Source organism: Simochromis diagramma, unplaced genomic scaffold (genome assembly GCF_900408965.1).
Source record: "Simochromis diagramma unplaced genomic scaffold, fSimDia1.1 OVJJ01000463.1, whole genome shotgun sequence".
Taxonomy (NCBI): Eukaryota; Metazoa; Chordata; class Actinopteri; order Cichliformes; family Cichlidae; genus Simochromis; species Simochromis diagramma.
In genome coordinates this window covers 4,594,527-4,612,916 of record NW_024386941.1, presented here as the reverse complement: position 1 = coordinate 4,612,916, position 18,390 = coordinate 4,594,527, and the positions used below count along the sequence as shown (strand labels likewise).

General features: G+C 40.5%; 2 protein-coding genes across 9 annotated transcripts in view; one reads left to right on the top strand and one right to left on the bottom strand.

Annotated features, from left to right (window-relative positions):
• The window catches only part of nbeab (neurobeachin b), a 200,273-nt gene that overhangs the window by 138,495 nt on the left and 43,388 nt on the right, over positions 1–18,390 (top strand). The gene's annotated exons all lie outside the window — the stretch shown is intronic.
• mab21l1 (mab-21-like 1) lies at positions 20–2,720 on the bottom strand. The gene has a single exon (XM_040037710.1). The coding sequence runs from the start codon at positions 2,318–2,320 to the stop codon at positions 1,241–1,243; it is 1,080 nt and encodes a 359-aa protein (XP_039893644.1). The 5' UTR covers positions 2,321–2,720; the 3' UTR covers positions 20–1,240.

Below are 18,390 nucleotides of genomic sequence, written 5' to 3'. Positions count from 1 at the left end.
CTTCCGCATATGCTCTGTATTTTTTTTTCTTTGAATAAGTTTATTGCTCAGATTTTTGTTATTAGGTCATATTTTGGATCCCAGTGCTGTGTACTTAATACATTTTTTCTTTCTTATCTTTTTTCCCCCCAATCTGCTGGATTGCTTTAAAATATTGAATAAGAAAACGTTAAATAAGAAAAAAAATTTATTTCTTCCTCCCTTCTTTTCTTTTGGAAAGTTTGAAATGTAGAATACTAACGAGAGCATGAGACCCCGAACATGAAAAGTTCCAATAAATAATTATTTCTTCGCATTAGGCCTACTTCACTATTTCAAATACACATTTAATAAAACCATAATGGGACACAAATATAAAACAGCTCGTTTTATTAGCTCTTTAAATTAGATCAAAGACAGAAATAAAAAAAACAGATCACAGATGTTATAATCCAGTGTATTTCAAGTGCATTTTTTTCCAATTAAACTGTAATATATATTTATACTATATATATGTTATCATTTTCTTTTCTTTCTTTTTTTTTAAATCATGTAGGCCTAAGCACGGTAGAGAAAAACAATTCAAATGTTTGTACTTTAAATAATAATTCAAGTAAATCGATGGAATGTTTTCAATGTAACAAAATGCCGTACGCCTACCATCAAAATGTAAACTTTTAAAAATTAGAAAAAGTTCATTGAAACAGGTGAATCAGACTACCACTGATGCAAGTATAAATTAAAAACGTTTCTACCAGATAAAGAAAAAAAAAAGTTCAGAAGTAGATTTAAACAGGTGGATCCTATTTACGTGTCACAGAACAACATTCACAATTTCAGACCACTCGAATCACAATCTATGAATGTATTTACAGTATAAAATGTACAGATGTGTTTTTTTGTTTTTCCAAAGGTTGTCTCGGGCTTTATTCTAAAGCGTTTAAGGAAATGCAGGATTTAGGCAGCCGTGTGACACGGAGAGGGAAGGAACCACTTCTGAGGTGGCCTCCTGGATTAGCCAATAATTTAAATTTAAGTATTGACACCTCCAAAAGGTGCACGGGGAGAGTGACAAGCTAAGCTGTTATTTAAAAAGGAAAATCATCTTGAAACAGGCTAGGCCAAAACATAACAACAGAGGACAGTCACATTTCACAAGACTTGCAAATCGGTTGGCAATATTTTGTGTCCGTTTAGGAGCTCATTAGGCCTCTTCAAAACATTTTTAAGACGAGGTGAACTAATATATTTTATTTTTACCTCAGAGTTTCTCCAAGCTTTTGGGGTTGGTCAGTATTTCTCTCGCCAGTCGCCAAGTCTGTTTGGCTGCATTCTCTAGAGCAGAGTGAGGTTTTCCTTGAAACAGGTCTAAATTGGGCAGGAAATAATGAGGGCACCTTCTGCACTGCAAACACGAAATAAGTTGCAATAGTATCCCGTTCAGGCGATCGCCGAGGCAGTTCTCATCCCAGTCCGACTCCCTGGGATGCTTCTCACACTCGTAGGAAACCAAGGTTTTCATGTGGTAGTTGTTCAGAGGTTGCCCGGGCAGTTCGAGGTGACGGTCTCGCAACGCTTTGAGGACAGACAAGCACTTCTTCCTGCATCCACCCAGAAGGAGTCGGTTCTCGGCCTCGGCGAACTGCAGGACCCAGGCGTCGCTCTCTGCTGAGCTCTGCTTGCCGTTCAGGGAGTAGCACTCTTTGGATAAAAGATTGAAACCTTCCGCTTTGACTTCTGCCACCCTGTTAGGTCCCGGCCAGGGAATGTGAGGCAGGGGCCAGTGCGCAGCGCTCCGTGGCCAGATGCCAGTGCACTTGAAAGCTGGCGTGATTTGTACCACATATCTGTCTCTAATGCGCAGCTTCACTTCACTTGTGTCAGCGACCATTTTGACAACATCTCTGTAGCTGCATTTGTCTACTGCCTGCGCCACCAGTGTCTGAAATCTCGACCGGATCTTGCGCGCAGAGAGGTAACCGGAGGCTGTGATGAATTCGACCCACAGAGACATGCTTCTCTTGCGGCCATCGCTGAGTTTGAGGACGGCGCAGCCGGGAATGGACCCATCGTCCACAAAGTTGAATACTCCCATCTGATTCAGATAGAGCACAACCTCGAATTCAGTGGGCGAAATGACCTCCAGTCCCTCGAAACGATTATCCATCTCGCTGAGAGAGCTGATGAAGCGGGGCTCCTGCACCTCCACCTCCTTCAGGACATCCGAAACCACCTTGCACACCTCTCGGATGGTTTTGGCGATGGCTGCTTTCCGAGACTGACATTTCTCGTTGTAGTATTTGTTGAGGTGATACACCAACTTTGCCTGGGCGGCTATCATATTAGGGCAGAGATCCGGGTTATACACCGGAGTCTCGCAGTAAGCCGAGGGATCCAACGCGGCTGTTTGTACGGGAGCCAATTTTAGAGAAGAAAGAAAGCTATCTAAAAAGAAAAAAGTATATTTATAAAACAAATAAGCTGTGCTCAGAGCACACGCGTAAAAATCATATCACAACATTCACAGCTGGTGTGCCGTAAACTGCATTGAAGTGTTCAAAGCAAGTCCTCGAAATTAGAAGGGTGTTGTGATTAAAAGTCCATTTCAGTCTTGTTCAGTAGAAATGCCTTTTTCGTTTTTGTCTGATCACTGTGCCAGTTAAGAGTCCGCGTAATTGCGCAGAGTGGAGTGTGTCCTCTTGACGCAGACGCCCGGTATTGCTGTGTTTTACAACGGGAACACACACACACACACACACACACTTTATTATAAGGGAGGAGTTGAAACCAAGATGTCCAATCGCTGTCCGATGCGTCACCGCAGTTTATCGAAAACAAATTCATCCCCGGGTGTTATATACAAGTAAAAAGTACAGGTACTAGTAGTATATCGAGGAGCGGAAGTACACCTACGCATTTGGAGAGAAGAAGAAAGCAGAATTTCCACAGCTCAACGTGTCTTATTTTCCGTTGGACGCTATCTTCTATTTTTTTAGTGCACTTTGTTGAATCATATTTGAAACAGTAGGTGGGTTTAGAATTGTTTGGTATTCATGTATTCGTCTAATAAACGGCTCAGTTTTCAGTTTTATTTAAATTGTCCTCTTTCTGCATCGCACGAGATCGATTTTTTTCATGTAGGTTAAAGCAGATAAATCACAATTTGAACGGAGAAATGCACACAGCAATATATTAATATGTATGGATTAAAATACTTTTGTACATTTTAAGACATTAATGAAAACAATCAAGCTTTGCTTTTTTTAATTGGATCTTTAAATGTTACGTTAGGTGAATAAACAGCGTTGAACTACCGCCTTTGTAAGAATAAAATATTTTGAAGCTATTTATCATTTTTGACTTATTTAATTTAGTAGTTATGAGTTTGAGTAACTTATGTCAGCTTTAAAAATTCAGCTTGTATGATAATGAGAATTTTTTTTGTAAGTATTTTTTATATACATTATGTATGTATTTGTATTTTTTGGGGTGGGGGGGTGGGGGTCAGCAACAGTGTAATTTTATTTTAGCATTTAAATTAATGTATTTTGTAAGAAAACCAAAACAGCTGTAATCTTAACAACTATATGGTTCTTACAGTTTTCTACATTAAAAAAACAGTTTTGTCATTTTAACCAAAAAATGAATTTCAGTCAGTGAATAATTAAATATTTATTTTGGTCTTTGGGTTATTAATTTTCTCTGAAAGTAATTTTAATATTAAAGATTGTCAGAGTTATTATTGTGTGTTGTATGTAATGTCAATAATTATTTAAATAAATAAAATATTTTACATTGAATACTGCATTCTTAAATAGAGGTACTTTTTTCAACAAGATAGTAATACCACCCCCCCCCCCCCCCCCCCCCAAAAAAAAAAAAAAAAATCCAGGAAAAAAATAAACAGTTGCAATATTTTGAAAATGAAAAATAAAAAGTAAATATAAACAAAATAATTATCATGTGTATGTGCATTTTATACACAGTGCCATGACCCTCAATAAAGTGAGCTTACTAAACCCTCTTCTGGCTCTCATCATTGCACTGGCACTCCATCTCACAATACAGTGCACGCTTTGAAGACGACTTCAAAAGGATGATGCTGCGTGGATCAGATAAGCAACAAAAAGTCATTTACACTCATCTCTGCTCTAGCCTGAACTGCACACAACCAGACATTATGAGGGCAAACCGCTGCTCGTCAGTTCCAGCTCTAACTACATGGATGCGGCTGAGCGGGAGGTGGCGTGTGTGCACGAAGGACCTTGATAGATAGGTGACTCCCATTATCAGCACAGCCTGTCATGAACACACTGCCAGTAGCTGCTTGGTAAACCTCTGTGATAATTTCACACTGTTACTAGGCAGAAATTACAGTTTTGGGTAGATTTCTTTTTATTTTTTACTTTCTTTAAATACAGTCGTTTGAGACTAGCTAACACTAAATAATAACAATATTATTTTATTCTAGTTTTCACCACATTTAACTGTGGTAACTTTAACTACATTTTACAACTTAAATGTTTTATTCTTATTGACATATTTCTGGTGACTGTAGAGGACGTTATTGAACGTTTTCATGTGGTGAGAGGTAGCTAAAAGTCTTCCCCTCTCGGGCTTTGATAGTCTTTTCTCTCACTCTCTCCCACTGTCTGCAGCTCAGCAGGTACTTGTTCTTTATTGAAACCAGACTAGGCTCACTTTCCAGGCTATCTTTCTCCAAGTGAGATACCTCAGAATCCAGTTGCACCTCTTGAGTTTGTACTCCAGTTTTCGTCCCTATGCGTGATAGAAGCAAGGATTTTCATTGAGATTATCACCTCTTAATCTAAAGCATGTGGTTGCACAGATCTCACAGTAACTCAACCTGCTCTGCAGTCCCATGACAGTCCCAGCAGTTGTCAGGTCTAGCCTAAGACAATTCAGTCTCCTTACCCATATCTTTACCATTACTACATTGCAATCTTTGTTGCTTCATTCACCATGCCACTAAGCTATTGAAGGCCCTCCAATGTGATATATGGGGCTGTGATTCCAGCACAGGCCTATTTCTGACCGAGCAAAATACATGCATGATTGTGTAAATCAATACAATGACTTCTCCTTCCCCTAATTTTGCACAAGCATGTGACCCTGTTTTGAAGGCCTCTTTGTTTTCAAAGAGCATGCCTCTACACTCATGCATTTTTTCTCCTTTTTTCTTTCTCCTTTCTTCTAGAAAGACCGATCATCATATTAACATAGATGGGCATAAGTTCAGTGGTACTCGTCTGATGGCATAATTGGCCTTTGATCAGATGAGTGCCGCTTTGAGTGACTGGAAGTCATGTTGTACCAAGTGACGCCAGAGTCATTTGCGTGCTTTACGCTGCTGTATAGATATGTATTATTTACCACACATGCATAAAACACTATGCAGCATCATGCATTAAAAATTATGTTTTGAAAATTAGTTTAAATTGGGAAAATAGCAATCAATGCTCTGTTCAGAGTTTTAAAGAATCACACGTGCGTGTTTCAGCTCAATTTTTTGCATCACCTAATAATACGATCCACAAACTGGATCAAGATTTCTGTGGTGAGCAATCCTCTTACTGACGTTGTAATTGTGAATGATGTTTTATTAAAAATCTAGTTACACAACTAAAGTCTGACACATGTAATTTCATTAGGTTTATGGGGTTTTTTTAGTCTGAAAAAAAGACTCTCTCTCAAGCAGTATTCCCACACAAAGGGAATTCAACCAGCTAGCTCCCGATTTAATGTACGGATTAGCCAAAGTGGACTTAAGAGGATGGCATCTGTTTGTACAGATCAGATTAAAAGCAGTGACACTTCGGCTATGTGACATAGCTGGATCTCAAACTGTGAGAAATAATATACTCATGGGATGGTCACTCACTTTGACACATTTTTCTGTAATTTTGTTTGTCACAAAATGAAATTGTCATTGGGATTTTTAATAATGGAGCATTATTATTCCACGCAATATGGTGTCTCTGTAGGAGGCCAGTTAATTTTGGGGCCTGGAGCCTCACTGTGGACCCCCTTTGGATTGTGTCCATTCATTTGTTTTATTCTCCGCTGTGTATTAGCAGCCTCATTTGGATAAGTCAGGAAGCTGGAGCACATGGCCAGAGGGCACCCGGAGACCCTCTAGCGGTAACCTCAACAGGCATTGTTCGCAGTAAGCTTCAGCACACAGAAATAACCAAATGTATTGGTTTGATGGAGCATTCTGAGAAAAGAGAGACGAAGAAAAGTGTAAATTATAAAACTTAATTGATTGTCTCAGCTTCAGTTGGCCCTTCACCCCTCCCCTCTGCAATATGGTACGCTTGTCAGACTCGCTGATAAATTACATGCATGTATTTGCATGAATTTTGCATATATATATATATATATATATATATATATATATACACACAATTCAAGTTTGTTTGCCAAAGTAACAATCCAGAGAAATGCCTGGTTTGTGTTACTAAAACGAACATACAATCTTACGTAATGCTCGGCACACCTTTTCATACACATTTTATGCATTTGGCCAGATGCAGTGACAGTGCTGCTGCGCTTTATCAGCATGCAGTTTGCAGTTGGTATTTTGTTGTTAAACATTTCGTGTGTTGGAAACTAGGGCACCTGGTTTTTATTACTTTATTCTACATGAGTTCCTATTGTTGATTTCTAGAAACTGGATTTGTTTAGGTCATAAAGACTTGAACAGTTTATATGTTAGCATGCACTTATTTTCATTTCTGTTTAGCTGCTTTGTTTTTGCTTTATTGTTGATTTCCACCTTGTTTGTGCTTAAAGGCAGCCATTCAGCAACAACGCTGTGATTAATCTTAATGTCTGCAAGATGTCTACCGTCTAAAAGTGGGTGCTGTAATCATCTGCCCACTGACCCCATGATGCTCATATGCGGGCCTCTCTACGGCCCTTGTGTATGATAAGTAATTTCAAATCTCAGATTGAATGAACTCAACTCTCTCCCACGTGTCATGTGATCTGGGAGTAGGAGTACACCAAAGCACAAAACAAAGGAAATGCAAGAATCGAGGGCATATTGCCGGTTTGGGGGTGTTGGTAATCAAATGCTGTTGGTGAGGCCTGTGATGAAATTAGGTGATGTTGCCTAAATAAGGGATGAAGGGTTCATAATTGCCAGTCTTAGAGATCTGAGGTACCGGGTGCCAACTGTCAGAGCAGGGCTAATGATGACAAATGTCTTTCTATGCAGATTGCTGCAGAAGCACCAGTGTGCAGCTGAGAAAGAACAAGAAAAGAAAAATGCAGAGGGACTAACAAGAGAAAGCTTGTGTGCTCATACTTAATGACCTACATGGAAATAAACCTCCATAACTGATGGGCCTTCTTTGAAAGTGCTAAAGCTTGAAGCTGTTTAAAGTTACCCCTACAGTACCTTGTGCATGGCTGTTATTAATAGGTATTATTCCCCGTGAGTGCGAAGAATCAGTGATATCTGCACCTCTATCTGATGCAGTGAATGCGAAGTCTGAAGTTACATTTGCTTACAAGCTTGTCAAGATGATTTGACAATAAAAATTATGTCATGTTTTAGCTCTATATTTAGCCAAATAATCCATCAGAGCCAGAGGAGAAGACATGAAAGCAAGGCTCAGCATTGTCTTTGTGTAGCTTTCCTCATTAGCGTTTCTTTAACTGATGCTTTGGTTGTTGTTGTGCAATGCAGCAAAATGTAATTTTTTAAAAAGTGACTCGGCTCGTTACACCGTGGTTCAGTTAGAGCAGAACAAGCTGTTCCTGGATAACACAGTCAAACTGTTGTTAACCTAGCTTTATTTCTTTCTTTTTTTTTCTTAAAATTGCGCTTAATTTTAACCACTTTTTGTAGCAGAGAGCCATAAATCTGATTTCACTTACTGTGACGTAAGGCTCATGCTAATAAAAGAGCAAGCCCAAAGTGCTGCATGGCCAGATTTCCCCAATTTGTTGCATGAATGGCTTTTGAAAGGGGTCCGTCTTTGTACAAAGGGACTCTCGTCTTTGTTTGGTTTCGCCCCATCTGTGTCATCTGGTGGTCTGTGCAAGAGGGTGGTGTCTCGGGGTGCTCCCCAGCGGCGTTGCCAGTTGTTTTATGGACTCGTTGGAGTGGTGCAGGGAGTTCATAAGTTGGCTGGGCCATTGTGTGCTGAGCCCAGCTGACACGTGTGAATTGACTCCAGCATATTGACAGATCATTTCCATTAATGAATCGAGGAGTCTGCCTTGTTTCACTCTGTGATTTATGCCCTTGCTTCATCATCCTCAGAGCTCTGGGTTAAATAACAACCCCCTGAAAGACTCAAGCACTAATTGCTGGATGAAGTGAGTTTGCTTTGTTCAGTAGTTTTAAGTATGCCTAGATGTTCTGTAAGTCATATATAAATATTTTATATATTAAATTAAAATTACAACACAGTGAAAAAATCTGAATAATAAATATAATGTCAGCAAATGCGGTTTTTTGAATCAGTTTTGTGTGAAGGCCGTAAAACAAACCAGAATAATGGTTTGATGTGCGGTCACTTATTAACAAGTGTCAGTAAACAGCAAAGTTTCCATTCATCAAAGACCTAGCAGTTTTCTCTCAAGGGTGGCTGGTCTTTTTCTTGATTTGATATTGAGATGCTTTTGTTTGCAACTGCTGGCGTTTCATGAGCTCTACCCTGATCCTCCATGGCGACCATCCAGCTTGTTCAAAGCAACAGCCATGCACTGCTGATAGCACTGGCCTCAGCCTGGCCTGTCACCCCCACCGCTGCTGCCACATGGAAGGCACATTTGCTCGCCACCATTTTATGCTGCTGTCACCCTCCCTTCAAGAGCAAGGGGAAAGAGGGGAGGTGAAAAGGAGAGGAGGGAAAGAGGGAGGCTCACCCTGAGCGGATGCTAGACAAAGATGGCAGCAGAGACATTTTGTCTACTTTCATTAGTTCTGGTGGTGGTGAGCTCTGCTGAATATTAGCCTGTTACTGGCAAAGGCACACATTGTGGAGCACAGACGGCGAGTATGTCACAATCGAATCTACCCCACCTCATTTCCATCTTCCTCACCCAAAAAGTGGGACATATGGGGCCGGATGCCAATTGCTTATTTTATACGGTAATTAACATCCCTTAAACCATGTTACGTGGTAGGTGTGACAAAGTTTATCTCACCAATTTACATATATACCCCCAATAAGGTGCGATATTTTAAGATCCTGACTGACTACAAAGGCTTATGTGCTACATGTTATTAAGAAATAAAGAATATTAGCATTACTCGCCTTCACTCATGTTTAATAGTTTTGTTGCGGCACTGTCACATTCAGCTAAACTCAGAACCATCCTAAATCTGTGCTGTCATTTCCTTGAGTATCTGCTATCTGGTATCTGTCAGCTTAAATTGGGACCCTACCTAAACCCATACGCACTTGGATCTGTTGGTCTGTGTGTATGTTTTTAATATTTTTCTTTAAAAGGGTCAGTGTGTGAAGGACAGCTGTGATATGTTTGGACGCTCCTGTAATGAACTTGATTGTTTTCTGTTGTTTGTGATCTGCATGGCTTTATTAATTGCTAGAAAAATTAGTTTTGGAGTTCAGCCAAAACACCGATATTTCATCTGGTTTCCCGCTTTGCACCATGTGCCTGATTCTTTTGTTTACTTTTATAACAAAATTTGCAGAGAGACTCTCAGATTTGTGCCAGTGTGTATGTGAAGATGTATCTGAATGTTGCTTTGTCCTGCTGGGCTTTTATCTGTTGGACTCATTATTGTAGTCATCTCACTGGGCTCTATTAGAGAAGCTCGGGAGATGGGGTCGCCATGAAAGAGTCATGATGGACGAAGAAGTGCTGATGTGCAGGTTCCTGCCTTCAGGCTTTCACCTGCTTAGAAACAGCCTCAAGGCAAAAAAGAAAAAAAAAATGACTGGCCTCTCAGTCCAGCCAATAAAAGATTGAAGACCTAAAGTCAGGACTTTTTTTAAGGTTGCTTACAGTTAAATGTATCTAAAATTTATAGTGAAACAAAATGTCAAAGTTAACTAATTAGTCAATGATTTTTCTGTGCGTCTTTCAAACGATTTACAAAAAAAAAAAAAACAAGTCGAAAAGGTGGGTAAGAGTACCAGAAAGACGGATAAAGTTATGCTGTTCTACCTCGTTAAATTTCAAACGATTTTATTAGAGTGTCAATTCTGTGGTCTTGGCAGGGCTTGGGAGGTGTCTGAGCAGGGAGTGCAGCGGCAGGGAGTGAGCATGTCGGCTGTTGACACCATCTAACGAAGGGGGGGATTAGGAGTTTACAGAGGCAGTAATATGATAGGTCAAAAAGAGGAGGCACTCCTCCACAGCACTTGGCTCTGTAATGAATGATTGACTGGAAAAGGAGAAGCTGCCACTCGCTGGCTGAGTGCTCATCTTGACGCCTGCCGCACCGCTCCACGGCTCCCCTTGATCACGTTTCGCTGCTCCTTTCTCATCTAAGGAACCAGTCTGCAGGGAAAAGCTGCTTTTCCCTCTTATTTTTCTCTCTAATTTACACATTTAAGACATTTTTGTTTGCTTATTTGCAATTCCTTTTTTTGTCAGTGAGCCTCCCTCTATCAGTCCTACTCCCAGCCCTAAAACCAGCCCCCCACCAACCAACACACACGCGCACACAACCTTCCCTTTCTCTTGTGTTTGCCTCGAGGCAATGAACTAATTTCAGGTTCCATAATTGCAGTGTGTTGTACACCTGTCTGCTATTAATTCTCCCCTGTCTCTTATGCTTTTTCTTAATGAGATATTATTGTAATTATTGTCATTATGCTGTTTTTCATAATGAACTTGATTGATGTTGTTGTTATGGAACTATTTATTCTCTATAATTAGTGTAAATGTGGAGGGAACCTCTGTAGGCACTGATAGTCCGGCGCTCCAGGTATGAGTAAACTTGTCAGCTGACTCCAGAGTTCCCACTTAGTCCACAGTTTGTCCTGGATATAAACATGAGAGTGAAGTAGCCTGGTCACTAGTGAATAGGGCCCTGCTTGTAGCCATTTTAAAACCATTACAACAATGAAAAGCTTTACAATGGGCATCCCTGAGCTTTGTTTCAGCCTGTCACTTGCACCCTGTGAAAATCAAATAGTGCTCTGAACATCGTGAAAAAAAAGGTGAATAAGGTTTTGCCCATACTCCTATTTTAAAAAAAATCTGCTTGTGTTTTGAAAAGGAAAAAAAAGGGTTTTCAGTGACACGAGTTTGAATGTTATTGTTGAAGGAGCAAACTACTGGAAGGAATGTTAAAGAAAATCTCAGCTGAATGAACAATGTTGAATTTTTTTTTTCTTAGTGGCTCTCAATCCAATTAGGAGTTTAATAAGGGTCATGCATAGGGACTTCACGCTGCAGGTTGGTTTCTTTAAGGGTGCTTTCAGGGAGTAGGCTGGGGCTGAAGTTCCTGAAGGTCCTGACTGAAGGCTGGTCTCTTTAGTATGAAGCGAGGGGTCCTGTGCCCTGGTGAGTCATTGAAGCTGTTTGGGGAGCGCAGATGATACTTTCCATAATTGTGAAGCCTAGATTGTCGGATAATCTGACACTGTGGTTACAGTGGTTTCTCAGGTGGTACCAATTACCTGATCTCTCACACGTCTGCTTCTCCTTCTCACATGCTGCACTCCTGCTGTTTCATTTACCTTGAAATGTAAGAAGATTTATTTTTTCTGTATAACAGCCTGTTTATAAGTTAATATTTTCCCTGATTAAAAATCTTTGAGTCAAATCTAAACAGCTCTTGAACTAGTTGTTACTGTTTTCAGGTTGAGGTTCATACTTGGAAAACGGGAACCTTCTTGAAAACTTGAATTTGAGTGAAGATGAGGAAAAGCTATATGGGTCTTTAGTTGGGACTTAGTTGATCTTTAATCCCCCCCCCCCCCCCCCCCCCCCCCCCTCCTAAGAGAAAAAATGGGCAGGAGGGCCCTAAAAGTGGACTTGTCCAGCCTTTGTGGGTTTGTTCACATGCTGCTGTGCTTTGAGTGTCTGACAGCCGTTTAACTCCACACGACCTGTTTCTCAAGTGCCATCGTTCGGTTGCTCTTGAATCCTTTTAGGAGCCATAATTACAATTCATGCACTCCCCGCGCTTCTTTGAAGAAGCATTCAGAGAGCAAAGCAGGGTGCAGAAAGCCTGAGAGAAACCCAGCAGTAGCAGCTCTTCTCCAGTGCGAAAACACTGAAACTATCAGCAAAATGCTTACACCGCTATGTGAAACTACAGGATGAATTTGTATAATATGCAGTTTTGTAAAGTAACAAATAACTGGGTAAAACAAGGGTAAATGGTGTAAAATGTGTATAGAAGTAAAGATTTTCTCCTGCTAAGAAATAGTAAGAAGCAAGTCTAAAATATACATTTCAGAGGACAAATTTCATCAAATTGCCATTCTTTCAAGTATGCAAACAACTTGTGAATTGTGTTACAAGTGAAGTGAAGCACATTCAATGACTTTCAAAGGGAAAGAGAAGAAAGGGTAAGCTTAATGCCTAATAGGTGCTTTAGTAATTTCTGAGTTTTCATAGCTTAATCCGTTCTGAAAAGCTCAGCAGAAGAAAGGCTGCAAATGGCCCTCAGCATTAATTTGATGTGACTTCTGTACAATAAGGGCTGTGGATCCCAGAAGCCCATTTTCAAGCTTACCTTCTTTCATCATCCTCAGCCTTTGGAACTTTTACCTAAATGTTTCATGAAACTAAGGCTGTAAGCCTCTTTGGTATTCTGTCTTTATAACACATGGTTTAAGACTATTATTACACCGTGTTCAAGGCAGAGGAACACATACAAACACTGAAGCTGCCTCTCTATTGTGTGGAATTCAAATTGATTTGGTACAATTGAGAGAGCATTTGTATTAAAACACACATATCGTATGGCTCATTTCCCCTCTTTCTTTGTGGATTTTTACAAATGCAAATGAGTTGGTTCCCCATCAGTCTTTGTACAATTAAGTATGCTTTTTGGTTCTCTGAGTATTATTTCCAGATGAAATAATGTGTCTTTTATTTCCTTTTAGATTTCAAAACGCAATTTTCCTAGGAAGACATTTGAACACATAGCTAAACCTCACAGTGCCTCATTACTCACATTTCGTCCTGATATTTTTCGGAAATTAAAAGTCAAAATCACAAAATTCAAAGTTACATTTTCCCTGTTGTCGTCTGCTTTTTGATGCCATTCTTAGTAACTCCAACTCCTTCTGTTTCTGTAAAAAACAATCTCATGAACTATGGTACCTCTCTGAGATTCTTTTTTTCCATGCAAAGAGTCAAAGCAGGAGGAGAAAGATTTGGTTTGTTATCAAAGAACCTTGTGATGATGTGCCCCAGGAAAGTGCAGTCTGCATCTCACAGTTTCTATGCTGTGGATGCTTTGTAGCAGTCTCTCCCATTATAAAAATAACATCAGTTAAATTGATACATGTTCAAAGCTTATTTAAAAAAATCTGCTTTATTTTCTTGAGATTCTTTTGTTTACGCAGAATTGAGGAAAGCCAGCAAGGGACACACTGGGTGGGTCAATGACCCTGGAGAAAACAGCTTGCATTAATATGGTCTAATCCAGTGTAATTAGTCAAATTACAGCACGCCAAGCAGCTTGTCAGGGGCTGTCGGCTTTGGCAGGCACGAGAGATGGCGTGGAGTCCCACTGGACAGCAGAGGGACCTCAAAAGCTCTGCGAAGCTGCCCTACTGCACTTACTTTTACTAATTTTACCTCATTTTCCTCTTCACCCTGTCATTTTTTTCTACTCTTGACAAAAAAATGGAAAGAGCTCTTCAGTCAGGCTACAATGTTTTCACCTTTCCCTGTGTTGTCTCCCACACCCCCAGGCTGCTAGCTTGGCTTACTGCCTGGCTGCTAAGGTGGATCAAAATGATAGGAGGATTCACAGCACAGGCTACAGAAAGTCAGAGTAATTATATCAGCGCTGCACTCCTCCTACGTGATTTTATGAGGGAGTCAGATGCACGCTAACTAGTGCTGCTAAGAACCATGGACACGGTTAAGACACTTCCTCGTGTTGAAGGATTAGCATTGGTAAAAAGATTTAAACTATATAATTACATGAGGATAAAGTACAAATTATCTAGTGCACTCAACAGCCAGATTATCATCCCTTGCAAGTCCCGTTCAGCCCCAAGGGGTGAGCCTGGATGACAAAGGCCCTCATTAGCATAAATTTACAAGCCCTCTCGTTCAGAGACGCCGATAAGAACCTGTTCCACCTTTGCTTTGGCCCTGAATGGCTTGTTGTGCTTTTGGCAATGACAGATAAGTCAGGGTAATTCCACTTTATGGCTGAAAAAATGATGCTCCAGATTCTGGCTGCATCCCGAAGGTGTCACCCGCGATAATCCTCAAACAGCGTCCAGCAGAAAGGGGGCTGTGTGTTTTCCAGATGATATACTGCGAATGACAGAAAGAATTATATGAAGGAGGACGAATCTGTAACATATTATTAAGCAATTCCCTGTGAATAAGGGGGATAAAAGGATAATGGATGAGGGTGTCATTATTACCTTGGTGCCAAGGGAAGCGCCAAAGCAAAGGTAGAAAGACAAGATTAATTGAGGACGAGTGAGGCGCTCATTGCTCATCAGGCCCTCTCGTCTAACCACTTGCTCTTTCTGTCCCTCTTCTCCTCTGTCTCTGCCTCTCCATCCTCATCTTATTCTTTTCTTTTTCTCTGTCTTGCTCTGAGCCCCTATTCCTCCCACACATAACCAAAAAAAAAGAAAGAAAGAAAGAAAGAAAGAAAGAAAGGAAAAGAAGAGGAAAAGAAAAGTAGAATTTAAAGCGATCAGCTTGGCAGTCTCAGTGGCAGCCAGATGAAGCTGGTACCCAGGCCAGGAAGATTTCAGTCATCTTAAGGCTGACAAGTCCCTGAAAACGTCCCATTAGGAAAAGCTTGCTGAAAAGACCCAACACCAAATGACTGCATCCCTTCTCTCAAGCTCCTTAGTGAAAGCATCCCCAAAGCTTTTTATCTGGATGATGTGCTGACTAAGTATGTTTGTGGATGTGGCTATGGGTGGCTCACCATTTGACCGTGTTCATTTTCCATACGAAGCTTTAAATGTTGCATTCTATCGTTTGCTTGCTCACAAACAAACCCAGGAAATTAAATGTTTTGCTCATAAATTACAATCATGTAGGCAGTAAACATATTTCATAGAAAATTCTTAAGCACATTTTTTTCATTATAGTAACACTTGTACAAAGATAACTCATGTTAGCTTGAATGCTAAATTGCAGCCTGATCTGCTTTTTGAAAGAAATGGGAGGTCTGTCCTTTGATTTCCAAAGAGTGCAAGCATTTTGTTCTCAAACTTGCTCCCTCCTACACATGTTCCAAACTTTTGATAGTCTCCTAACAAACTGAATCCTGATATAAAATGAAATTAGACAATAAGAATATGATCCACATAAAACTGTGATTTTTATCAGGAATTGCATTCATTTTATATATTTTTTTAAAATATTGTATTCCCACTTTGTAGTCTTGGATAAAAGTAGCAAAAGTGTAAACATGGCGTCACCATCAGGCTTCAATCACAAGGCATCCAACTAGATCTAAAATCTAAAAAGAAACAACACTATATTTAAACGTATATGTAATTTAAAGAGGGCTCATACCACACTTTAGAATGATTTGTTTCTTATAACCGCCAAACCTTCTGGTGGCTTGATGCCAGACTTTCTATCACTGCTGCAGAGAACCACAAGCCTAAGTTACTCTTTTTTTTTTTCTTTACCCATTGGATTTCTTGGGGCTTTATGTTTCCACATAGGCTGAGCTTTTACTCTTTAAGACACGATTGCATATTGCACCAGGGGCTCCTCCCACCTGTCCTACCATGGCAGCGTTGAAGACAGCACTGCAGGGTCTGCTAATCTGCGTGAAATACTATCTCTGACATGAATGTTATTGACAAACTTGGCTGGACATTTTGGGCAGTGAACTGCCAGCATATTTAATGCATATTCATCTCCTTTATCCCACTGGTCTTGCCAGAGCACCAGAGCTGTGTCATCTTGCCACACTCCAGCTACCACCCAAATGTATAGTGACACTGATTATGCAAATCTGTATCTTGTTTTCTCCCAATACCTGCATTAGAAGCCTGCTACTTTATTGAAGTTGAGATACGGGTCTCTCGGAGAGGAACTACGTGGATTTTTTTCTCTCTTTCTCTCTCTCTTTTTTTTTTTTTTAATAATCTGGGGGAATCTTTTACATTTTTTGTTTTTCTACACTTCATAACAGTTGTCACATTAAGGACAGATCAGATAAAAACATGCTTTGATGCTTAGGCATACATTATGAATCTTTGCAGGATGTAAAAGGGATTAAAGTTAAAATAAAAACGTGGAGTTTGGCTTTGGCTTTGCAAACTTAAATATGCCAGCGTTAGTTTCATTTCGCAGTGTATGCACTGCTTAGTGTGTAGGAAGAAAAAAACTGTCAAAGTTGGGGCTATTTTTTGTGCATATGGTTTTATTCAGGAAATATTTTACATTTCAAACTATTTTGTGTATTCATAGGAACTACTTTCTGCTGATCACAAAGCAACTGTCTGTGATAATGTGTTTTGTGGCTTTTGCATTTTTCGAGTCATTTTTGTTGTTTTGGGTTGGAGGGAAATCTCAGGGGGTGATATTTTGCCATCTAAGCAAGTATGGGAAACATATGTACATGCTAGCTATAGCACAGTCTATGCAAGGCTTGCTTTTCTTTTTCACTTTTCTTTTTCCTTTTTAATTTAGATATAGATTAGTGGACGAGTTGGGTAATTTTTTATAAACATTATTTCATTTTTATTGATTTATTTCTTTTTTTGCCCAGTCTTCCATGTTGTCTTAGGCTGGCAATGATCTCCCACTTAACTCAGAGTTGTTCTCTGCTCTCCCTGTTACTAGGCTTCATGCTTTCTCTGTGCTTTCTCTGGCTCCTCAACCTCTTCACAGATTTGGCCCATATTGCCTGGGGTCAGCCATTGAATACAGTATATGCAGTGTGTGCTGATCCTCCAAATTGCCATGTGTGAAATCCATCCCACTTGCTCCTCGGGGAGTAGTCATATCACTCAAAATGAAACTGCCTCTCGTATCCTCCCCTTATTCTTCCACTTCACTGTTCTCTATGGCCGCCTGGGACCATGCAGTTGTGAGGCTTTATAGTGGAAGCCTATTAGACAAATCTGAGAAGAATGCAGCAGAGGTGCTGTGATACCAGGTTGTCAGTATGCTCCACAGTCTCATATAAATATATCAGTCATGCTGGCTTGGAGGTCTCACTGAATTATAATATTTTCCTATTTTGGTGTAAATGGAGTGGAGGGGGGTGTAGATTGTTCCGTATGGGAGAAAATTGCATCAGGTTTTAAAGAAAATGCTTCGTTAGATTTATTAATAACATCTGTCATTGTGTCTCAGTCAATGTGGGGGTAAAGCTATTCGGAAGTCAAATATGATTAGAATCTATTTCCATGCATGGAGTGGCTTCTTGTCGCTTATAAACATGATGTGCTCCGTGTGAGCATCTGCACATTATTATATATGAGTTTCAGCCTAAACACTGGTGTCACCTGTGCCTCTCCTCATCTCATCTGTCAAAATATTTTCTTTTTTTCCTCCTATGATGTTCTGCGTGCAGAACGCGGCCTGCCCTCTGTCACATCAGGGAAACCAGAGAGAAGGAATAACGTAAAACAAGCAGAGAGTTGTTAAATTGCATTATGGCTATTATACAGGATAGGGATATATGCTGCAGCTGGTAAAGTAGCGCATGCGCCTGTGCCTCCTAATGAGCCTGCATGGAGGGACCTGTGTGGAAACAAAAGGCTGTGCTTGTCGGCCACACCAGACCCCTTCACCCACCCTCTCACCGCTCCCCCAGCCCTGAGCGTGACAGACCAAGAGCAGAGCGCCGGTCCCTTCCTGGTGGCGTGATTAGATTGGGGCCGAAGTCTCCAGCTGGCAGGCCTGTCTGTGACTGGAGGCGGCCGTCCCCAGCGCTTGTCACTGGCTGACACCTCTGACAGGCAGGGGACAGCTTCAGCAGACAGGTTCATTAAATGGCATTTTTTACAGCTGGGCCTCCAAAAATGAGGGCTGGGCTTTGTCAAATCCCCAAGTCTACAGGGGCCCCTGCGTGTTGGTTTAGACCAAAGCTTTGTTGTTATGACAAATTTTTTGATCTGGGCCGTTTGAAATCGGCTCTTTTTTTTCTCCTCTTTAGCCTCTCTTTTGTTGACAGCTGGCCCTTTGCCCTGTATTTTGTCATGGCAGCAAAATGTTTGCGTTAGCTGGTTAACCAAAAACAGCCCGCGCTAAAATATTTCATTGAAA